Below are 16527 nucleotides of genomic sequence, written 5' to 3' on the forward strand. Positions count from 1 at the left end.
TTGTGTTTAAAGGAAAATCAGACATTATATTATTTATGGTTCGGCCTAAATAAGTGCCTGTTCTACATATATTAATTTTGCAGTGGAGGTGACATTAAATATTAAATATACATGACATTTAATCATCTTTTTCCGTCTGTGCATTTGACGCATTTATTTGGTTCTGACTGTGGTCTGTTGTGTGTTAGGTGCTGCTGTAACTGACACTATGATTCATCTTCTCAAAGTAAGAAAATTCCACCTGTTTGTTTGAAGTGACAGAATCTAAGCGTATCACTGTTACACTTTGCCTCACAGTGGATTTGTCTTTCAGGTCTTGAGTGCTTTTGTCGGTGTGGATGAAGTTATAGATGGTGGAAGTTCAGCACTGCTGCTAGCCTCGGGTACGAAAATCACACCACAGAGATCCTGAGGAGCTTTCCCATCATGCTCTCTGTGCTTCCAGACGCTCACAGAGAGACATTTTCTCTGACAGACAATGTTAGCCTCGTCTTTATCAGGGTAAAGAAGGTTGTGCCACGGTGTAACACTTGGGGTGATTATTAAAAAAAAAAAAAAAACAGGAAGAGAAGGCAAATGTGCCCAGAGATTGAAATGCCTTTTATACGGCCCTTTTGAGATAGATTGCCTTTTGATTTTATAATAACGCTTCCCCCAACTGTTACATTAATGCATTGGAGCTGAAGCCAATGAGAGCTAACCTTTTTTTTTTTTTACTGCTCTGGGATGCACTTATGCACTAATGCCAAAGTAATTACTGCTGCTGCAGTAAGATGAATGACTCAATCTGTTCTCCCTGTTCCAGCCATATCTCCAGTACTAATGTATGACTGCTATGCAAATCAGTTGTATGCCATTAACTATGCAAAAAAAAAGGTTTGTGTTTAAACCCCAAACATTTCAAAACTTGTTTTATACCCTCTGTGAGCTGACTGCACAGTTTATTATGGATAGGCTGTGTCTAAGTACTGCTGTTAAATAGTATGATTCATATATATACTGTATAAATAAATAAATAAAAATATATTATTTGAGCCACTAACAAGCTTTACTAATTGGAACAGAGGTAAATTATTCATGATCTGAACGGTTTGTCTTTTTTAGTGTCTTCTTTAATGGGTATAAATGGATGTAAATCTATCTCTTTTTTTCAGTATAAGCTTGAAGGGTCAGTTTACCTAAAAATTGTAAACCTCTATTATTTATTCACCCTTATGTCATTCATTTGCTCATTTTCAGTATAGAATAGAAGTATTTTAATACAGTTCTGTCTGTCTTCTACAGGTCTGTTCTCCCAAAATATTGAAGGCTATATAAATAAAGATATAGGAATGAAAACTAATATATAAGATATATAATTAAATAAATCCTTATTAATCAAGTGGTTTAATCTGAAGCCTGGTTTATACTTCTGCGTCAAGTGACCGGCGTAACCCATGCCGCATGCAACGCACGTAGCTGTGCATTTATACTTCTGCGCGCTGTCTCTGTTGGTCTGCATTAACACTTCTGAAAAGCAAGTTGGCAGTGAGGTGTTTATATTCCTGTGTGTCGAGTTTCTTCACTGCTGTTTTGTTTTTTCTAAACGCTTCCTGAATGTACTAGTGGCTCAAACTTGCCCATTTTGAGGCAGGCACCGACAGACATGCAACAACTTTAACTGTGATTTAAACACAAAACAAAACTTTCCATCCGGCGCTACTTCACGGGACTCCACACTTTTAAACAATCACTCCATCCACTCGCGCGGCTCTCGTTCCCGCCCTGACTCGTCAGCGCTACCAAGCCGACCAATGACAAAGCTTGCGCTACGCGCCGTTGCGACATGTTGTTAAATTTTTTTGAGAGATGCACGTCAGCGACAGCCACGGCGTAGGGCTATGCTCCAACGTGTAGGCTGCGCCTTAGCATACGCGTGCGCTTGACGCAGAAGTATAAATCAGCCTTAAGCCTGTTGAGGAAAAAAAAAAAAAAGATCAAATTGGTTATTTAAACATGCCATATAATTCAGGAATGAACCACACTGGGTCTTCGTAAAGACTCAAACGTGCTCTGCAGAAATGAACCTGATTGGTTCTTGCGTAAGCTCAAAGGTGATGTGCGACACAAAAGCAAACTTCACTGGCTTCCACTGGTTCCTTTTAAATGTGGTTCTTTTGAAAGCTCAAATGTGCTGCATGACACAAGAATGAGTCTATTGGCTCTTAAAGAAACTCAGATGTGCCATGTGACAAATAATGACTCTCATTTGTTCTTTCAAAAGCTCAAAACATGCTGGATGCTGCTAGAAAGCCTCGTTGGCTCTTGAAAACACTTAAATATCACAAGATACCCAAGAACAAACCTCATTGGAAAGCTGAAATGTGCTGTGGGACAGGATTTTGTGTAAACTCAAACATGTCGCGTGACACGTAGAATGGACCTTATTGGTTCTTGGTGAAGCTCAAATGTGACGCATGAAAAGAAAGAACTTTGTTAGCTTCATTACGTGTTATGCAAGAACAAACCTCGTTGGTTCTCGTGAAGACGCAATTGTGCCACAAGAACGAATCTCGTTGGTTCTAGTGGAAATTCAAATGTGCTGTGTGATGTAAGAATAAACGAATATCTGTAGGATTTAACATGTCGAGGGTGAACAAATAATAAGGGGATTGACATTGGGGATGAACTCTTTAGCCTTTAAACAAGCTCCTCCAGCACTTTGAGACAATCACTCAGACTAGATCTGGTGCTGTATTTATGTACACATTTCTTGATCAGAAGAGGCAGTCGAGTTGACATTATAAAGTAGATTTTGTAACATTCTGTCTTGTATATATGTTAACCTTCCCTTACATAATTTATGAGAGAAATCTATTAGAAACTACTCTTCTTGCACTTTTGACGGTTGATCCTAGTTGACACTTTGGCCATTGTGGTCTAGTGCGCACTTAAAGTTATTTTATTGACACACATAACCATTGATTTTATTAGCCATTGTAGAGACCTCAGACTGGATTTAGTTTTCAAGTGCAAAAATACCTCATTTTTGTTTCATTTAAGTTTTGAGAGAAATCCCTGACTGACATTTTGGCTTTTAAATGTAGACCATGGCGTGTTCATTCATTTCATTAATTCCTGTCTCGTGAATGATGTGGTTTGGCACATTTTTCAGTTTGAGATCGTGGTTGAAATCGCACTGTCAGTGCTGATTCTTAGTTAAATGGTTATTTGATTCTGAAAAAGCCAACTCTCAATTGTCAGTTCATGTCACATGAGCAATAATGTTTTACTTATGTCCTGCTGTTCTGTCTACTTTTTTTTGCCCATGCCATTTATTTCTGTTTCATGTTGTTTGCTATTAAATGAAGAAACAAAGGTTTGTGGTTATTGGTTTCTCACGTTTGCCCAGTTAGCGCGGTTCGTTTAGCACATGAATGAGGTGGTCTCGGCTCGATTGAAACCAACCCTAAAGCGGTTCGATTGTAGTGAGAAAGCGATCTGAGCGCGGTTGTATCACTGTGTTTTATGGATATGTAATAGGCATATACGGCTATATGGGGAGAGAATTATGAGAATGGCGGGAAGTTTCACGAGTCTCCGGATGCCCGCAAACGAGTGAAGATCTCCCGGTAATCTCGCATCTCCCTCCAGGTCCTCAAATAGGCATCATCGCGCACCCTGATTAGAAACTTTGCAGTGTGAAAGCCAACCGCTCCAAGAGCAAAGAGCAACAATGTTACATTTGTAATCTCTGTTTCGGAACAACTGAATCGATTCACGGGTGTGAAAGCACCCTTACTCCACTTCTTGGAGCTTCAGTGAGTACAGTTGAACTACTGAAGTCACCCAGAAAGTTTTGACAAGAATGTCTCAGAATAGTTGATGTATTTGAAGGATGAGGGAGCTCTCAGATTTCATCTTAAATATTTTCATCTGCGTTTTAAAGATCGACAAAAGTCAGTTATTATTAACAAAATTTTAACTTCTGGATGTACATTTTTTTCAATTTCATGTACAAAGATGACATTTCTGTATATTCAGCAGGTTTGATAAAGACTTTTATTGACATTTGTAGTGTACAACAAAGAAAGGTTGATTTATTTTTGTTTAATTTTTGGCTTTTCATACATTGCAAATTTATTTCCCGCGTTCATTATGAACCAATAGTATGTAAAACTATTCTTCCAAGCTGATCACCCTTGGAAATGCAGATTTGTATTATTTTCTTTGGGGAGAATTTCTGGTTCTGCATGCACACAGTTAGGCTTTGGGCTGGCTAAACAAACAAACAAATAAAAAAGAAAGACAGAAAAAAATATATAGGGGGGGAAAAAAGCTGTTAGCAAACTATATAAATGTCTGTCAAGATATACAATAATGAACTTCTTTAAAAAAAAAAAAAAAAAAAAAACAATAGGTGGATGCTGAAAGTAACAAAAGGCTGTTTGGAGCAGTAGTAGCGCTTTGTGTAATGTCATTTATTTTTCATGAACAGTCTGTTTTCAAAGCTGCTCTTTATTAAACGCCAGAAACACATGGTTTATGTCTCAACGGGTGAGCTGGTAATAGCAAATATTAATGTTCACTTCCTGTGGATCTTCAAACGCAGGCCATTGTATCGATCCAACCATATCATGAGTCTTCATGCAAAACAGTTACTGCCCCACCTTTACGTTGGGTTATCCGACTGAAAGAACTACTGTTTGATTGTCATAGTCAAGAGACAGCTTCAACTAAAGTCATTTAAATAATGACTAAACAGGACTCATTTAAACACCCCACAGCCAGTGTTTCTCTATCAGTTTAGATATGACTAACAAGTTCAGCTGACCTTTGAAACAAGAGGATGGGAAAAGTCAGTTATGGTGATCTACATTCAGAGAGCTCTATTATTGGAATTTTTCCATTTTGGCTAAATGTGATAGTAGTCAAATTGCAGTTAAAAAATTGATACCGAAAGATCATTCTATCAACAAGTCCTGTCTATGAGGTTAGCAAGCTCATCAATTCTTTATGAAATCTGATGCCACATCAGCAGAAAATAAAGAAAAAAAATCCTACACTGTAAAACCCAACAGTGAACTTTATCAAATGAAATGAGTGTAGTTAACGCAAAAACTGACTGAAAGTTATTTCTCATTTGAAAAGAGTTTCGAACTCAGAGTTGATGAATAAAATGCCTTATTACTTCAACTTAAATGGAGTAAGTTCACAGTACTCGTATAGATTCATTTTTGAACTCAAATGGTTTATAGCAATCAGTTTCCTCAAATGGTTTGAGTTGCCCTAACTTATTGGGTTTTATTACTCAGTTGGTTTGAGTTCTTTTCATTTATAGGGTTTTACTGTGCTCAAATTTCTTGGTTTACTCAAATGGAATAGGTTTCACAGAACCTATTAGGATTAGTTTTTAAAATCAAATGGTTTGTTGCAATCGGTTTCCTTAAATGGTTTGAGTTACCTTCACTTTTTTGGTTTTACAGTGAATCTAAAGCAAGGCTCCAGGCTAACTAAGAAAAAAAAAAACATTAACTACTGGTTGCTGAAAAGAAATGTTTAGGAGCCAGATGTGGGTATAAATAACTGAACCAAACCTAAAACAGCTCAATAACCATAGTTATGCTTAATAACCATAGTTCAAAATTAAAGAAATCATTTAAAGGGATAGTTCATCCCAAAATGAAAATGACTTTATTTACTCTTACTTTTTCCTAGTGTTGTTTTAAAACTTTTAAGAGTTTCTTTCTTAACCTTAACTTTCAGCACTGACCTGTTCATATTCTTAATTAGCAAAATAAACGCACATCATATTATGACTGCACGATATTGGAAAAATCTGGTATTGCGTTACTTTAAGAAGATGATTTGAAAAGCGCTATTTGATGGTTTTCTGGACAGTCTAATAGTATTTATTTAGCGACAAAAATTGAATAATCAAAATGTAAAAATTATATATTTTTTCTACAGTCCAAAGATCAAAAACAATTCTAAGACAAAGTAAAAAATATTTTGTTTTTTTCCTGTCAGAAGAAATAAGGAACAATTAAGAGTTTTTTTTTTGTTTGTTTGTTTGTTTGTTTGTTGCTTGTTTTTATGTAATTATCTGCCAGTGGGGTAAGTCAAATAATCTTGTTTTAATTTTGCTTTGTAACGTAGGTATTTGGGCTGAAAACAAGACAAAAATTCTAAGTAATAAATTTGTATAAATCACATAAATTTGATATAAATACAGTGATTAAATACTGTATTGTAATTCTGTGGCTCCTGGTCAACTATAATTCACACTGGACATTGCCTATCTTTGCGATGTGACTATTGCAAATGCGCACGTTGCGATATCGATGCTGAAACAATATATTGTGCAGCCCTATATGATATATTGTTTATGCACATAATATACTGTTTGCTGCACAATATGTGGTTTATAAAGTGCTTTAGTTTTTTTTTTTTTCAATTTAGTACTGTTATTTATTTATTTTTTGGCAAAAAAATAAGCCCAAATAAAGCTTTGAGATACCATTTACTTTATGCAAGTGTAGTAATTTAGAGTGTTAATCCCAGAATAAAGATGTTAGGTGCTATTGACATTTGGCATCTTTTGCACACGCAAGTGTTATTCTGTATGTGCAACCGAAACTGGTGAAACCAAACTGACGCATGCGCGCAGAAAGTCATTCCCGCGCACCTTCATGCGCTGCTCCTGATACCCAGTGTGTTTACATGCACGCCGATAAAATGCGCGCAGCTTATGCGCTGTGAAACCGGAGTGACTTCTATGCAGAGGTGTCGGCAAGCAGCGTGTTTAGAAAGTCGACAAAACTAAAGTTATAATATGACGATCTTATTTTGAGTAAGCAGAAAAGGGATAATCAGTCAGGGAAAAAAAAGACCATGGCCATGATTCGAGTCTAAGACAACAAATAATAATTACAAAAAACATTTTTTTTGTATTCTGTAGAATTGTCATTAATATTCATGTTAATAATAATTAATATTCATGTTAATACGAATATATATACGAATATATATATATATATATATATATATATATATACGAATATATATATACGAATATATATATATATATATATATATATATATATATATATATATATATATATATATATATATATATATACGAATATATATATATATATATATATATATATATATATATATATATATATATATATATACGAATATATATATATATATATATATATATATATATATATATATATATACGAATATATATATATACGAATATATATATATATATATATATATATATATATATATATATACGAATATATATATATATATATATATATATATATATATATATATATATATATATATATATATATATATATATATATATATATATATATATGAATATGTATAATAAAAATTAATGTTTTATATATGTTTTAACCGTCTGGGTTACTTGAATGGGCTATATAATGATATAATTGAAGACTTTGCAGCAAAAAAAGGTCCAGATGTAGTGAAATACTAGTAGCATTCCAGTTTGTTTTTGTGCCGTTTGAATTGTTTTTTTGAAACAATTACTTGTTCCAATGGGAGTAAGAAAAAGTCAACTACATAGTTTCAACATGGTTCTATTTTTTTTAAAAACTTTTATTTAATGTTTACAATGCAAATGCTATTAGATCCACTTATTTGGTAAAAGCAAGTCTCTCATATAATATATCTACTTAAAGACCGAAAATATGACTTTACAAACTGTATTGTAAATAAATCATATGACGATTTTATTATTAGTCAATAATATTACCGAAATCATTTTAAAAATAAATAATGAATAAATGAATGAATAAATATAATGACTATATTAATGAATAAATATACATGTAGACACATTTACACCAGTAAATAAATAGACTCAATGATGGGCTAAAAACCACGCAGATTCTGTGTGGGCCCACAGGGCTGAACAATATATATTGTTTGAGCATCGATATCGCAATGCGTGTATCTGCAATATTCACATTGCAGAATTCTATTATTTATTAAAGATTAAAAGATATAAATAATATTAAAATGTACTTATTTTTTAATGAATGATTCATTCATTCAGTGATGGTCATTTTATTTTACATTTAATTGTTCAATTTCTGGACATAAATACCATTAAACTCCCCGGGGAAGTACTTTTTATTCTTTTATTTTTGCTTGTAATTTATTATAACTTCTGCAAAAAAAGACTTGATCATCCCAGTCAATCTAAATTAATGATGGAAGCGCTACTTTCCATCATGATGCTGAACATCCCTGTACACTAGACTAGCCAAAAGGGGATGTTTAAAAGTTTTGGTTTCACTTTTCAGAATATATAATCAAGCATTTTATTGCTAACCAATAAAGGATTTTCTAGATCTGGAAGTGACCTGCGAGTTCTGATTCATTACATAGTCAAACAGTTTCTTCTGGCTAAAGTTCATTAATGTGACCACACTTCTACACCGTGAGAAACCAGTAACCCCAAACTGACAACTGAATTAAAGGGATACTTCATCCAAAAATCACAATGTGTTACATTTGCTCACCCACAACTTATCCAAGATGTAGGTGACATAAAACAATTTATAAATAAAAGAAGTCAAAACCAGGCAAAACAGGCGTTTCTTGAACAGAACAGTCTCTCGCTTCTTAAGAACTGAATGTATCATCATCAGGAACCATGAGCATCAATTTTGTTTAGCCTGTATACGTTTTTTTCACTCGCAAAGTGCCTTGCCTTATAAATCCCTAACATTTCATCTAAAATCTTCTAAGTTTTGCTATAGAAAAAAAAAAAGCCACCGACTACCTGACAAAAGTCTTATCATGGATCCCAGTTGTAAGAGCAACAAATAATAACTTGACTTCTAGTTGATCTTTTGGAAAAGTGGCAGAAGGAGGATTTTCTGATGAATCGTCTGTTGAACTGCATCCCAATGATCACAAATACTGCAGAAGACCTATTGGAACCAGCATGGAACAAGGATTCTCACAGAAATCAGTCAAGTTTGGTGAAGGAAAATTTATGGTTTGGGGTTACATTCAATATAGGGGCGTGCGAGAGATCTGCAGAGTGGATGGCAACATCAACAACCTGAGGAATCAAGACATTTGAGTTGCCCATTATATTACAAACCACAGGAGAGGGCGAATTGTTCAAGTCCTTCTAAAACTTCCGCCTCTACATCAAAGTTCCTAGTCAAGGCGCTCCAAAATTGGCCAGCCCAGTCAGTAAAGATGAATCCAAAGAATATTGATGAACTGTCAACCTGCAAGAACGCTTTCTTTGCCATTCCAGATTACTTTATTAATAGGTTATTTACAGAGATGTATAAATGCAGCCCTCCAAGCTCATGGAAGTCACACACTATATTAATTCTTTTTCCACTGCACCATGACTTTATATTCTATACTGTACATTATTTCTGTTAAGTGACAAGACTTTTGTCTAAGCAAAGTCAGAGCTTACTGTCCAAATTAAATAATTCAAAATCAAGGCACGATCATATTTTATTTTGGTAAAATAAGCGTAATCTAGAGGCTTTTTTCTTTCATATAAGCCACTTCTGATGCCAAATGATCAACTAGAAGTCAAGTTATTACTTGTTGTTCCTAAAACTTGGATAAGCGACAAGACTTTGGTCAGGTAATGTACCACCTGGATGACCAGCAGATGAGTACAGGAACTGCAAATCTACATTTTTAGATGAACTTTCATTTAGAAACCATGAAAATCCAACCTTGTCAATGAATGTAGCATTCAACCTTTCAATAACTTTTCAATTATAGTTATTCCATTCTTTATTCCCACTTTACATTTCTTAATGATGGCTTAATATCCTGTGCGCTGCATTGCTATTCCTTACACAATCCTATATATGATAGCATGTTAAAAACACTGGCAGAAAATATATATATATATTTATAAACATGGGCTGCTAAATAGGTCAACAGATGGGACGGGATGCGAAATGCAGCGGCCCAAAGGAAATGGTAACATATCATCCACCATCCCAATCCAAACCAATCAAATCTCTATCGGACTGAGATCCTCAAAACCTACCATTATGTAGAACTTGACGCTGTAGTTTCATTCATGAAGGCCGCTTGAAATTGTAGTTGGATCATATTGTCTTGTAATAATATTAATAAGTAACAGAGGTCCATTCTTGAGATTATCATCATCAACTTTCCTAAGCCAAGCAGTCCAACTTTGAAGAAGCTACATCATTTTAGCTTTGGAGCAGTTTTTCGTTAACCAATAAAAAACAAGGTCCATATTCATGAAATAAAGCATCTGGTGATTCATAAAGCTTAGAGGCAAGACTCAATCTCGTCTTTCATTTCTTCACGACGGCCCAGGCACTGGACCACAAACCATTTCATAGCACTAACCTACTCTTCTTGCACAACAGTGTCATTGGAGATTCTCCCTCCCTCTCGCCCTCTTGTGTTTCAGCATAGTGTTGCTACAATGCTTCCGAAGCGAACAATTTCAGAACGACCACCCCTTTAGACTCAACAGGGCCTTATGGTTTCCACAGTGGAGTTGAGAGGTGAGGAGAAACCAAAGGGAGCACCGCGTTCAGCAGAGGACGTCCCGGTGGAAATGGTGCATAGGTGATAAGGAGGACTTGTTCTTGCACAGCTTTCAGGCTCTTTGAAGTGCAAATGAGAGAGAAAAGGAGCGACTGAATAAGGTCTTGAGCTGGTGGGAGGTGCGAGTCTAAGACTGGACAGGGGTTTCCTCTTTTAAGAGATGATCTCCAGAATGTAGAAGATGAGCTCCATCACCACAGGGCCCTCACTCAGCTGGCAGGCTCCACTGTGTATGACTGGGATGAGGGCGCTGTCCAGCTCGCTCAGATACTGGGGGAGCAACGGCTGACCGTTACTGCCTGCAAGATAGCCCACCTGGAAGACATCAGGAGTTAGCTTAGTTTGTACATAATTAAAAAAATTGGTTAGCAATTACCCTTGTTGTTCCAATCCAATGAGACCTTCATTCATCTTTGAAACACAAGTAAGAAATTTTAAATGGAATCTGAAAGCTCTCTGACCCTCCATATAGACAACAACAGTCCAGAGACATTTATGGCCGAGTGGTACGTTACGGTACGCTTTTAGGGCCGTTTCCACTGTCAAAAGGTATCTAAAAGTGAACCGTACTGTACCACTTACCTAGCATGACAAAAGTGTATCAAAAGGCAGAGCCAGACGCACAGCTGAGTGCTATTGGTTTACAGACAAATGTCACCAGTGTGTATACAAGCAGGAGAATGAAAACAAAGGAAGCCACATTTTTAAAAACACAGCCGAGACATTACATCGTAAAAGACATGGCAAAAGTACACACATCCTTTACTTGACTCTGGTAAAAGTAAAAGTACTGACTACACTTTCGTACTCAAGTAAAAGTAAAGAAGAACAGCCTCATAAATGCACAAAAGTAAAAAAGTAAGAAGTATTTGTTTCAGTCACAGCTCAAAAAATGTGGAATAGGTGAATAATAGGTAACTAAATTGGTAGTAGTGTATACGTGTGTGTATAAATGTGAGTGTGTATGGGTGTTTCCCAGTACTGGGTTGCAGCTGGAAGGCTAACAACATTGCTTAAAAAGGCAGCCCATGTATCGTCATCCTGACACAAACTCGCAGCATTCAGCAAAGTAGTTTTTCGGCTGTTAGATCAAAAACATCAGCTGCCATAAATGTTGATACTCTCTAAAAATAATTCTGTAGGCCTGTATACCTTTATAAATAATGTCTTACATTTTATTCAATTCAATTCAATTCAGCTTTATTTGTATAGCGCTTTTACAATGTAGACTGTGTCAAAGCAACATACGTATGTAAATATATATATATATATATATATATATATATATATATATATATATATATATATATATATATATATATATATATATATATATATATATAATAAGGAGCCATGGTAGACCAGAGCTTAAACAAACCTTGTCGTCATCTTGATGAACAGCCACAAAGCCAAGAAGAAGAACAAAATTTATCCTGTGCACCGTAGTTGTTTATAAAGCCATCTAAAGCGTGAGTGATCACTCGCCGCGTGTCTATATTTAAAATATTGAACTTCTTGAGCTCATGATAATAACGTGCCCATGATTATTGAAATGCTTCTGACATCCGATCCTTTCAGAAATGGAGAAACGCGTAACAAAGGAGAAGCCAGAAAGGAGAAGCTGTAAAAAACAAAGGAGCAAATGATTCTTTCAGCAACCTAAAACATGAAGAATCTGCCATGTTTAACTAATATCATCACCTTTTGGACTATTATGAACTCGGAATGATGGAATTACTCTAACAAGAGGTTGCATGTGCTGCTGAAGATTAAAGATAAAGATGGGAGGTTTGCACTGACTGTGGGCTATGTTTTGTGTTGTTTTTGAATCCAAATAAGGACTAAATGTCTGTTGTGTGTAGTTTTTCTGTAATTGGTAACATATCGGAGACTTTAAGGGTCTTTATGTGTTCGTATATGTTGCATTTATTTATTTATTTTATATAATTGCAGCCGTTACAGTAGGCTATTTATCATTGACCTGCAGTTAAAATCAAATCATGTTCATAGAAAGGTTTGTAATGAACATTTAGACACAAGTATTTGTGTTTATAAAGCATCTGCTTTGTGAGAAGTGCATCTCATGTATGATATGTGATCGACCCGCACAGCTTTTACTTTGAAACTTTCTGTTGTACACCACGCCATTGGTACCCTTTTGTACCCTTTTCATTGGAAACGCAAGCCTGATAAAGGTGACCAATACCGACCCGTACCATACCTGCTGCACTACTAGTGGAAACGGGCCATTAAAGTCCAAAAAAAAAGGACATTTGCAATTGAAATCCATTTTCAAGAGCATTTTTTATCCTCATTTACACAATCATACACACACATATATATATATATATATATATATAAAACAGTGTACCCTTTTCACTTGGGATACACCAGATATTCGGCCCCCGAGAATTTTGAAAAGATTTCTATTACTGAAGCTACACGGCTAAATCAGTATGTCAGCAAACAGAAACCGTGGCTTGAACATGCTTGTCTGAAACAACATCTAGTCGGTAACTCTGCACTCTACTCTCTCATCGTGACTGTATTCGATCAGTGACAAAGATTACTCGAATGCGTGAATAAAAAAAATGATCCAGACCGCGATGGATGCAGAGATCCCAGGGATCTTTCACATGCTCGCACAAGCAGAGCTGAAGCAGTGGCTGTTTCTCAGTATGCATTCTTAAGTGCTCTTGCGTTCTTATGTTCTCGTGTAATGGCATCATTAACCATCAAAATTCAGTTCCAAAACTTAAAACCGCAAGAACGGGGGACGTGTGAAAGTTCCCAAATGTGTTTTTGATAGAGGATGCACTGATGCAGACTTGAGCACCGAACTTGCTCGACAAGTCCCTGAAGTCATTGCGGCTGAACAAAGGGGGAGAGAAGTGAAGCATTCTATACCTGTTTATGATTAAAGTTCAGAGATATAACTTATTGATCTCAGGAGTTTCCCTAAATAAGATGGTAAAATTGAACATTACCATGAAAATCTTAATAGAGGCATAAACACATTAAGGGTGTTTATTTGCTAAATTTCGTATTTAAATCTATTTTATTTGTATTTTGTAAACTATATTTGTTATCTTTAGTGGTCTCGCGAGTTCGTTCTTCCGTGGTGACCTGGCAAGATCACTCTGCACTAGAAAGCAAGTCTGTTCTCTGTTTTCTTGGAATTGAAAAACAACCAGTGTGCACCCAGCACATAAGTAGAGCAGAGACATCGTGCAGGCATTTCATATGGGATCAAATTCCCGCTGAAAAGTATTGCTGTCGTGGATCAAAAAATAATAAGTGTAAATAAAAAAAGTAGACATCGGCACAAAAGCGAAAACTAAATGCAGAATAAGAAACAATGAGGGCGCACACAGAAAGCTATTGAGCACAAATCAAAAATGAAATTGCATTCAAACAAAATCTGTTTTCCCGCTCATATTTGAATGTTTTGTGTGCTTACAGTCTTTTCCCCTTTCGCTTTATTACCCACATTCTGTGCTTGCGTTTTCCAAAAAAGGAAAAAAAAAAAACTTTGATATTCATTTATGGAATTGTAATGCCTTGATTATAGTTAGGTTAGTACCAAGTCCCTTTAGGGCAAGTCATTTCACCTGGCGGCCATCTTTGAAACGTCTTTCAGGCAGTAGGCTCGGGCATTCTGTTTGAATGTGGAAACATCAAATTCTCCAAAACTACTTGCAAAGCTGATGATTACATTTCATATTACAAATAACTAATGAAATTAAACAATAGCTGTCTATTTAGTTTCATTTCTAAATGTTTGTATCACACAAAAGATGCAGAAACTCACGTCTGGTCCGAGCCCCTCCCCCGGAGAATTGTCATTCTATAACGATCTCTGATTGGCTTCTGTACTAGAAGGCTGGGCTTCATTCGCCATATTGACAGTTACACTTTTCCCCATTCAAAAGTATACTAGTGACATGTATTGTGTATTCTATAGTCTTTGTTAGAACACAGTCATAGACATAAATGCAATGGTATGAATAATTGGCATAATTTAATTCCGTGTTTCAGTTTTCTGCCTTAGTTTCCTCATTTCAGTTTTCAGCCAAGGATTTTTATTTTGGCGCATTTCTACTTTTCAAGAGTGTTATGATGCATTCAACGCTGAATAGCATCTTAAATCCTTAAAGGGGTGGTCCAGAATGTAATTTTAAGGCTTGGTTGTGTTAATAAGATGCAAAGCAATGAGTGCTCATGTTTCACTTGAAGGAAATAGTGTTATTTTTTCATATATCTCACTTTTATTATACACAGCTACACAGCTAACATGAAAACGACTGTCATATTTCCTAGTTTCTCTAAAAGGCCCATCCTCAAGTGACTCTGATTGATCATCATCATAATGTGCTGTGAATCGCCGATCGCCTCCACATCACGCACGGACAAGCACGCGCGTTTTGTGTAGTCAGTCAGTCAGTCAACACGTGTCTGTAACGAGTGAAAATGGGATGTGGCTCCTTTAAGTGTTTGTGTGTGTGTGCGTGAATACTATGAAGTTTCTGTAACACGAGAAGCGCATGTGCGCAGAAGACATATTTATTGTTCTTTTTCTCTCATGCTCGGATTAAGTTATTTTCTGTGTTGACCGAATAAAGCACAAAATGTGAGATTAGACCTGTTTGAACCTGGATTGATTTGTTTTTGATGTTACACTCCAGTTGGGAGAGCATTGCTGTATTTTTTTTAAATCAACGCATTACAGGACGTCTTTCACGCATATCCGGAAATCCACTTCTAGTAAAATTGAGCCAGCAACATGACAGAAAAGGTATATGACAGGTTTTCATTAAGGGAAATAAGAGCGATTAATTTAAATTCCAATAAAATCACACACCAGAGCAATTAATGTGTTAATGCAGTTAGCGTTAAAACAGGCAAAATTACATATTAAAAAAAAGGGTTAAATTAACATTGTCACCTGATCTGAGTCCAGTGTGACCCGCAAGCCCAGTTTGGCCATGCCATCTTCTTTGAGCAGCTTGAGGTGAGGGCACAGAGCCATGCAGAAAGCCCTTGCCACGTTCTCAGCGAGCCGGCTGTGGTCTGCAGGATCACTCAGGCCATTGTTCTGGTCCTCGCTCCGCAGGAAAAACACCTAGACAAAAAAAAAAATCATTCACAGCCAAAGTAAGTAAATATCTTTGTTCTTGTTAAATTTTTTTTGTAGGGATTAACCAAAAAATAAAATATATCTGCATCAAAATTGAAAAATCAGAATGCACTTGGTCTGAAAACCGATACCAAAACCAAACATTATATTAAATTAAATACTATTATTACTAATTATATTATAACAATAATAATAATTGTTTTAAATTGATTTTATATTATAAAAAAAACTACATATAAATGTTATTCGGGTGGACTTTGTTTTTTCTGTGAGCATGTGCATTTCATGAATTGATAATAATAGATGTGCAGGAGCAGAATATCCACATGTATTGAGAAATCATTACCAAAGAGTTTATAACATTGAAATAAATTAACCAGGGGTGCCCAAACTCTGTCCTGGAGGGCCGTGGTCCTGCAAAGTTTAGTTACAACCCCAAATAGCCACACCTGGGCTAGCTATTCAAACTCTTATCAGACTTTCTAGAAAAATCCTTGCAGATGAGTTGAGGCAAGTTGGAGCTAAAATCTGCAGAACACTGGCCCTCCAGAGCCGAGTTTGGACACCCCTGAAATGAACAATGAATACCTCTGTCCATTTAATGACTTTTCCATTAGCTTTATACTCAGAGCCATGAAAGATCTTAACGCTGGTGACTGACTCCATGGATTTCCCATCAATGGGGCTGATCACTCTGAAAACGAGAAAAGTTGAGACGGTGAGATTAGAATAAAACATTTCCCCTTAATCCCCTTAATGAACTTGAGATTTTTTAGATTACACTA

At 35.9% G+C, this 16527-nt stretch overlaps 2 protein-coding genes across 11 annotated transcripts in view; one reads left to right on the top strand and one right to left on the bottom strand.

The window, feature by feature from the left end:
- Positions 1-1034, top strand: part of cc2d1b (coiled-coil and C2 domain containing 1B) — a 35635-nt gene extending 34601 nt beyond the window's left edge. For all 7 annotated transcript variants that reach the window (XM_087240650.1, XM_087240651.1, XM_087240653.1 and 4 more), the window contains 2 exons: positions 189-226; positions 314-1034. In XM_087240650.1, the coding sequence (XP_087096776.1) occupies positions 189-200 (12 nt within the window). In that variant the 3' untranslated portion in view covers positions 201-226; positions 314-1034. The remainder of the gene's footprint in view (positions 1-188; positions 227-313) is intronic.
- An 8755-nt stretch (positions 1035-9789) lies between these two features.
- zfyve9a (zinc finger, FYVE domain containing 9a) overlaps positions 9790-16527 on the bottom strand; it is a 73736-nt gene continuing 66998 nt past the window's right edge. For all 4 annotated transcript variants that reach the window (XR_015478398.1, XR_015478397.1, XM_087240658.1 and 1 more), the window contains exons 17-19: positions 16331-16436; positions 15551-15727; positions 9790-10920 (exon numbers count right to left, since the gene is read on the bottom strand). Coding sequence is in view for 2 of the 4 variants with exons in the window: in XM_087240658.1 (XP_087096784.1) it covers positions 10759-10920; positions 15551-15727; positions 16331-16436 (445 nt within the window). In the remaining 2 variants the exon portion in view is untranslated. The remainder of the gene's footprint in view (positions 10921-15550; positions 15728-16330; positions 16437-16527) is intronic.

This window comes from Danio rerio, chromosome 2 (genome assembly GCF_052040795.2).
Source record: "Danio rerio strain M-AB ecotype USA chromosome 2, GRCz13ab, whole genome shotgun sequence".
In the NCBI taxonomy this organism is placed as follows: domain Eukaryota; kingdom Metazoa; phylum Chordata; class Actinopteri; order Cypriniformes; family Danionidae; genus Danio; species Danio rerio.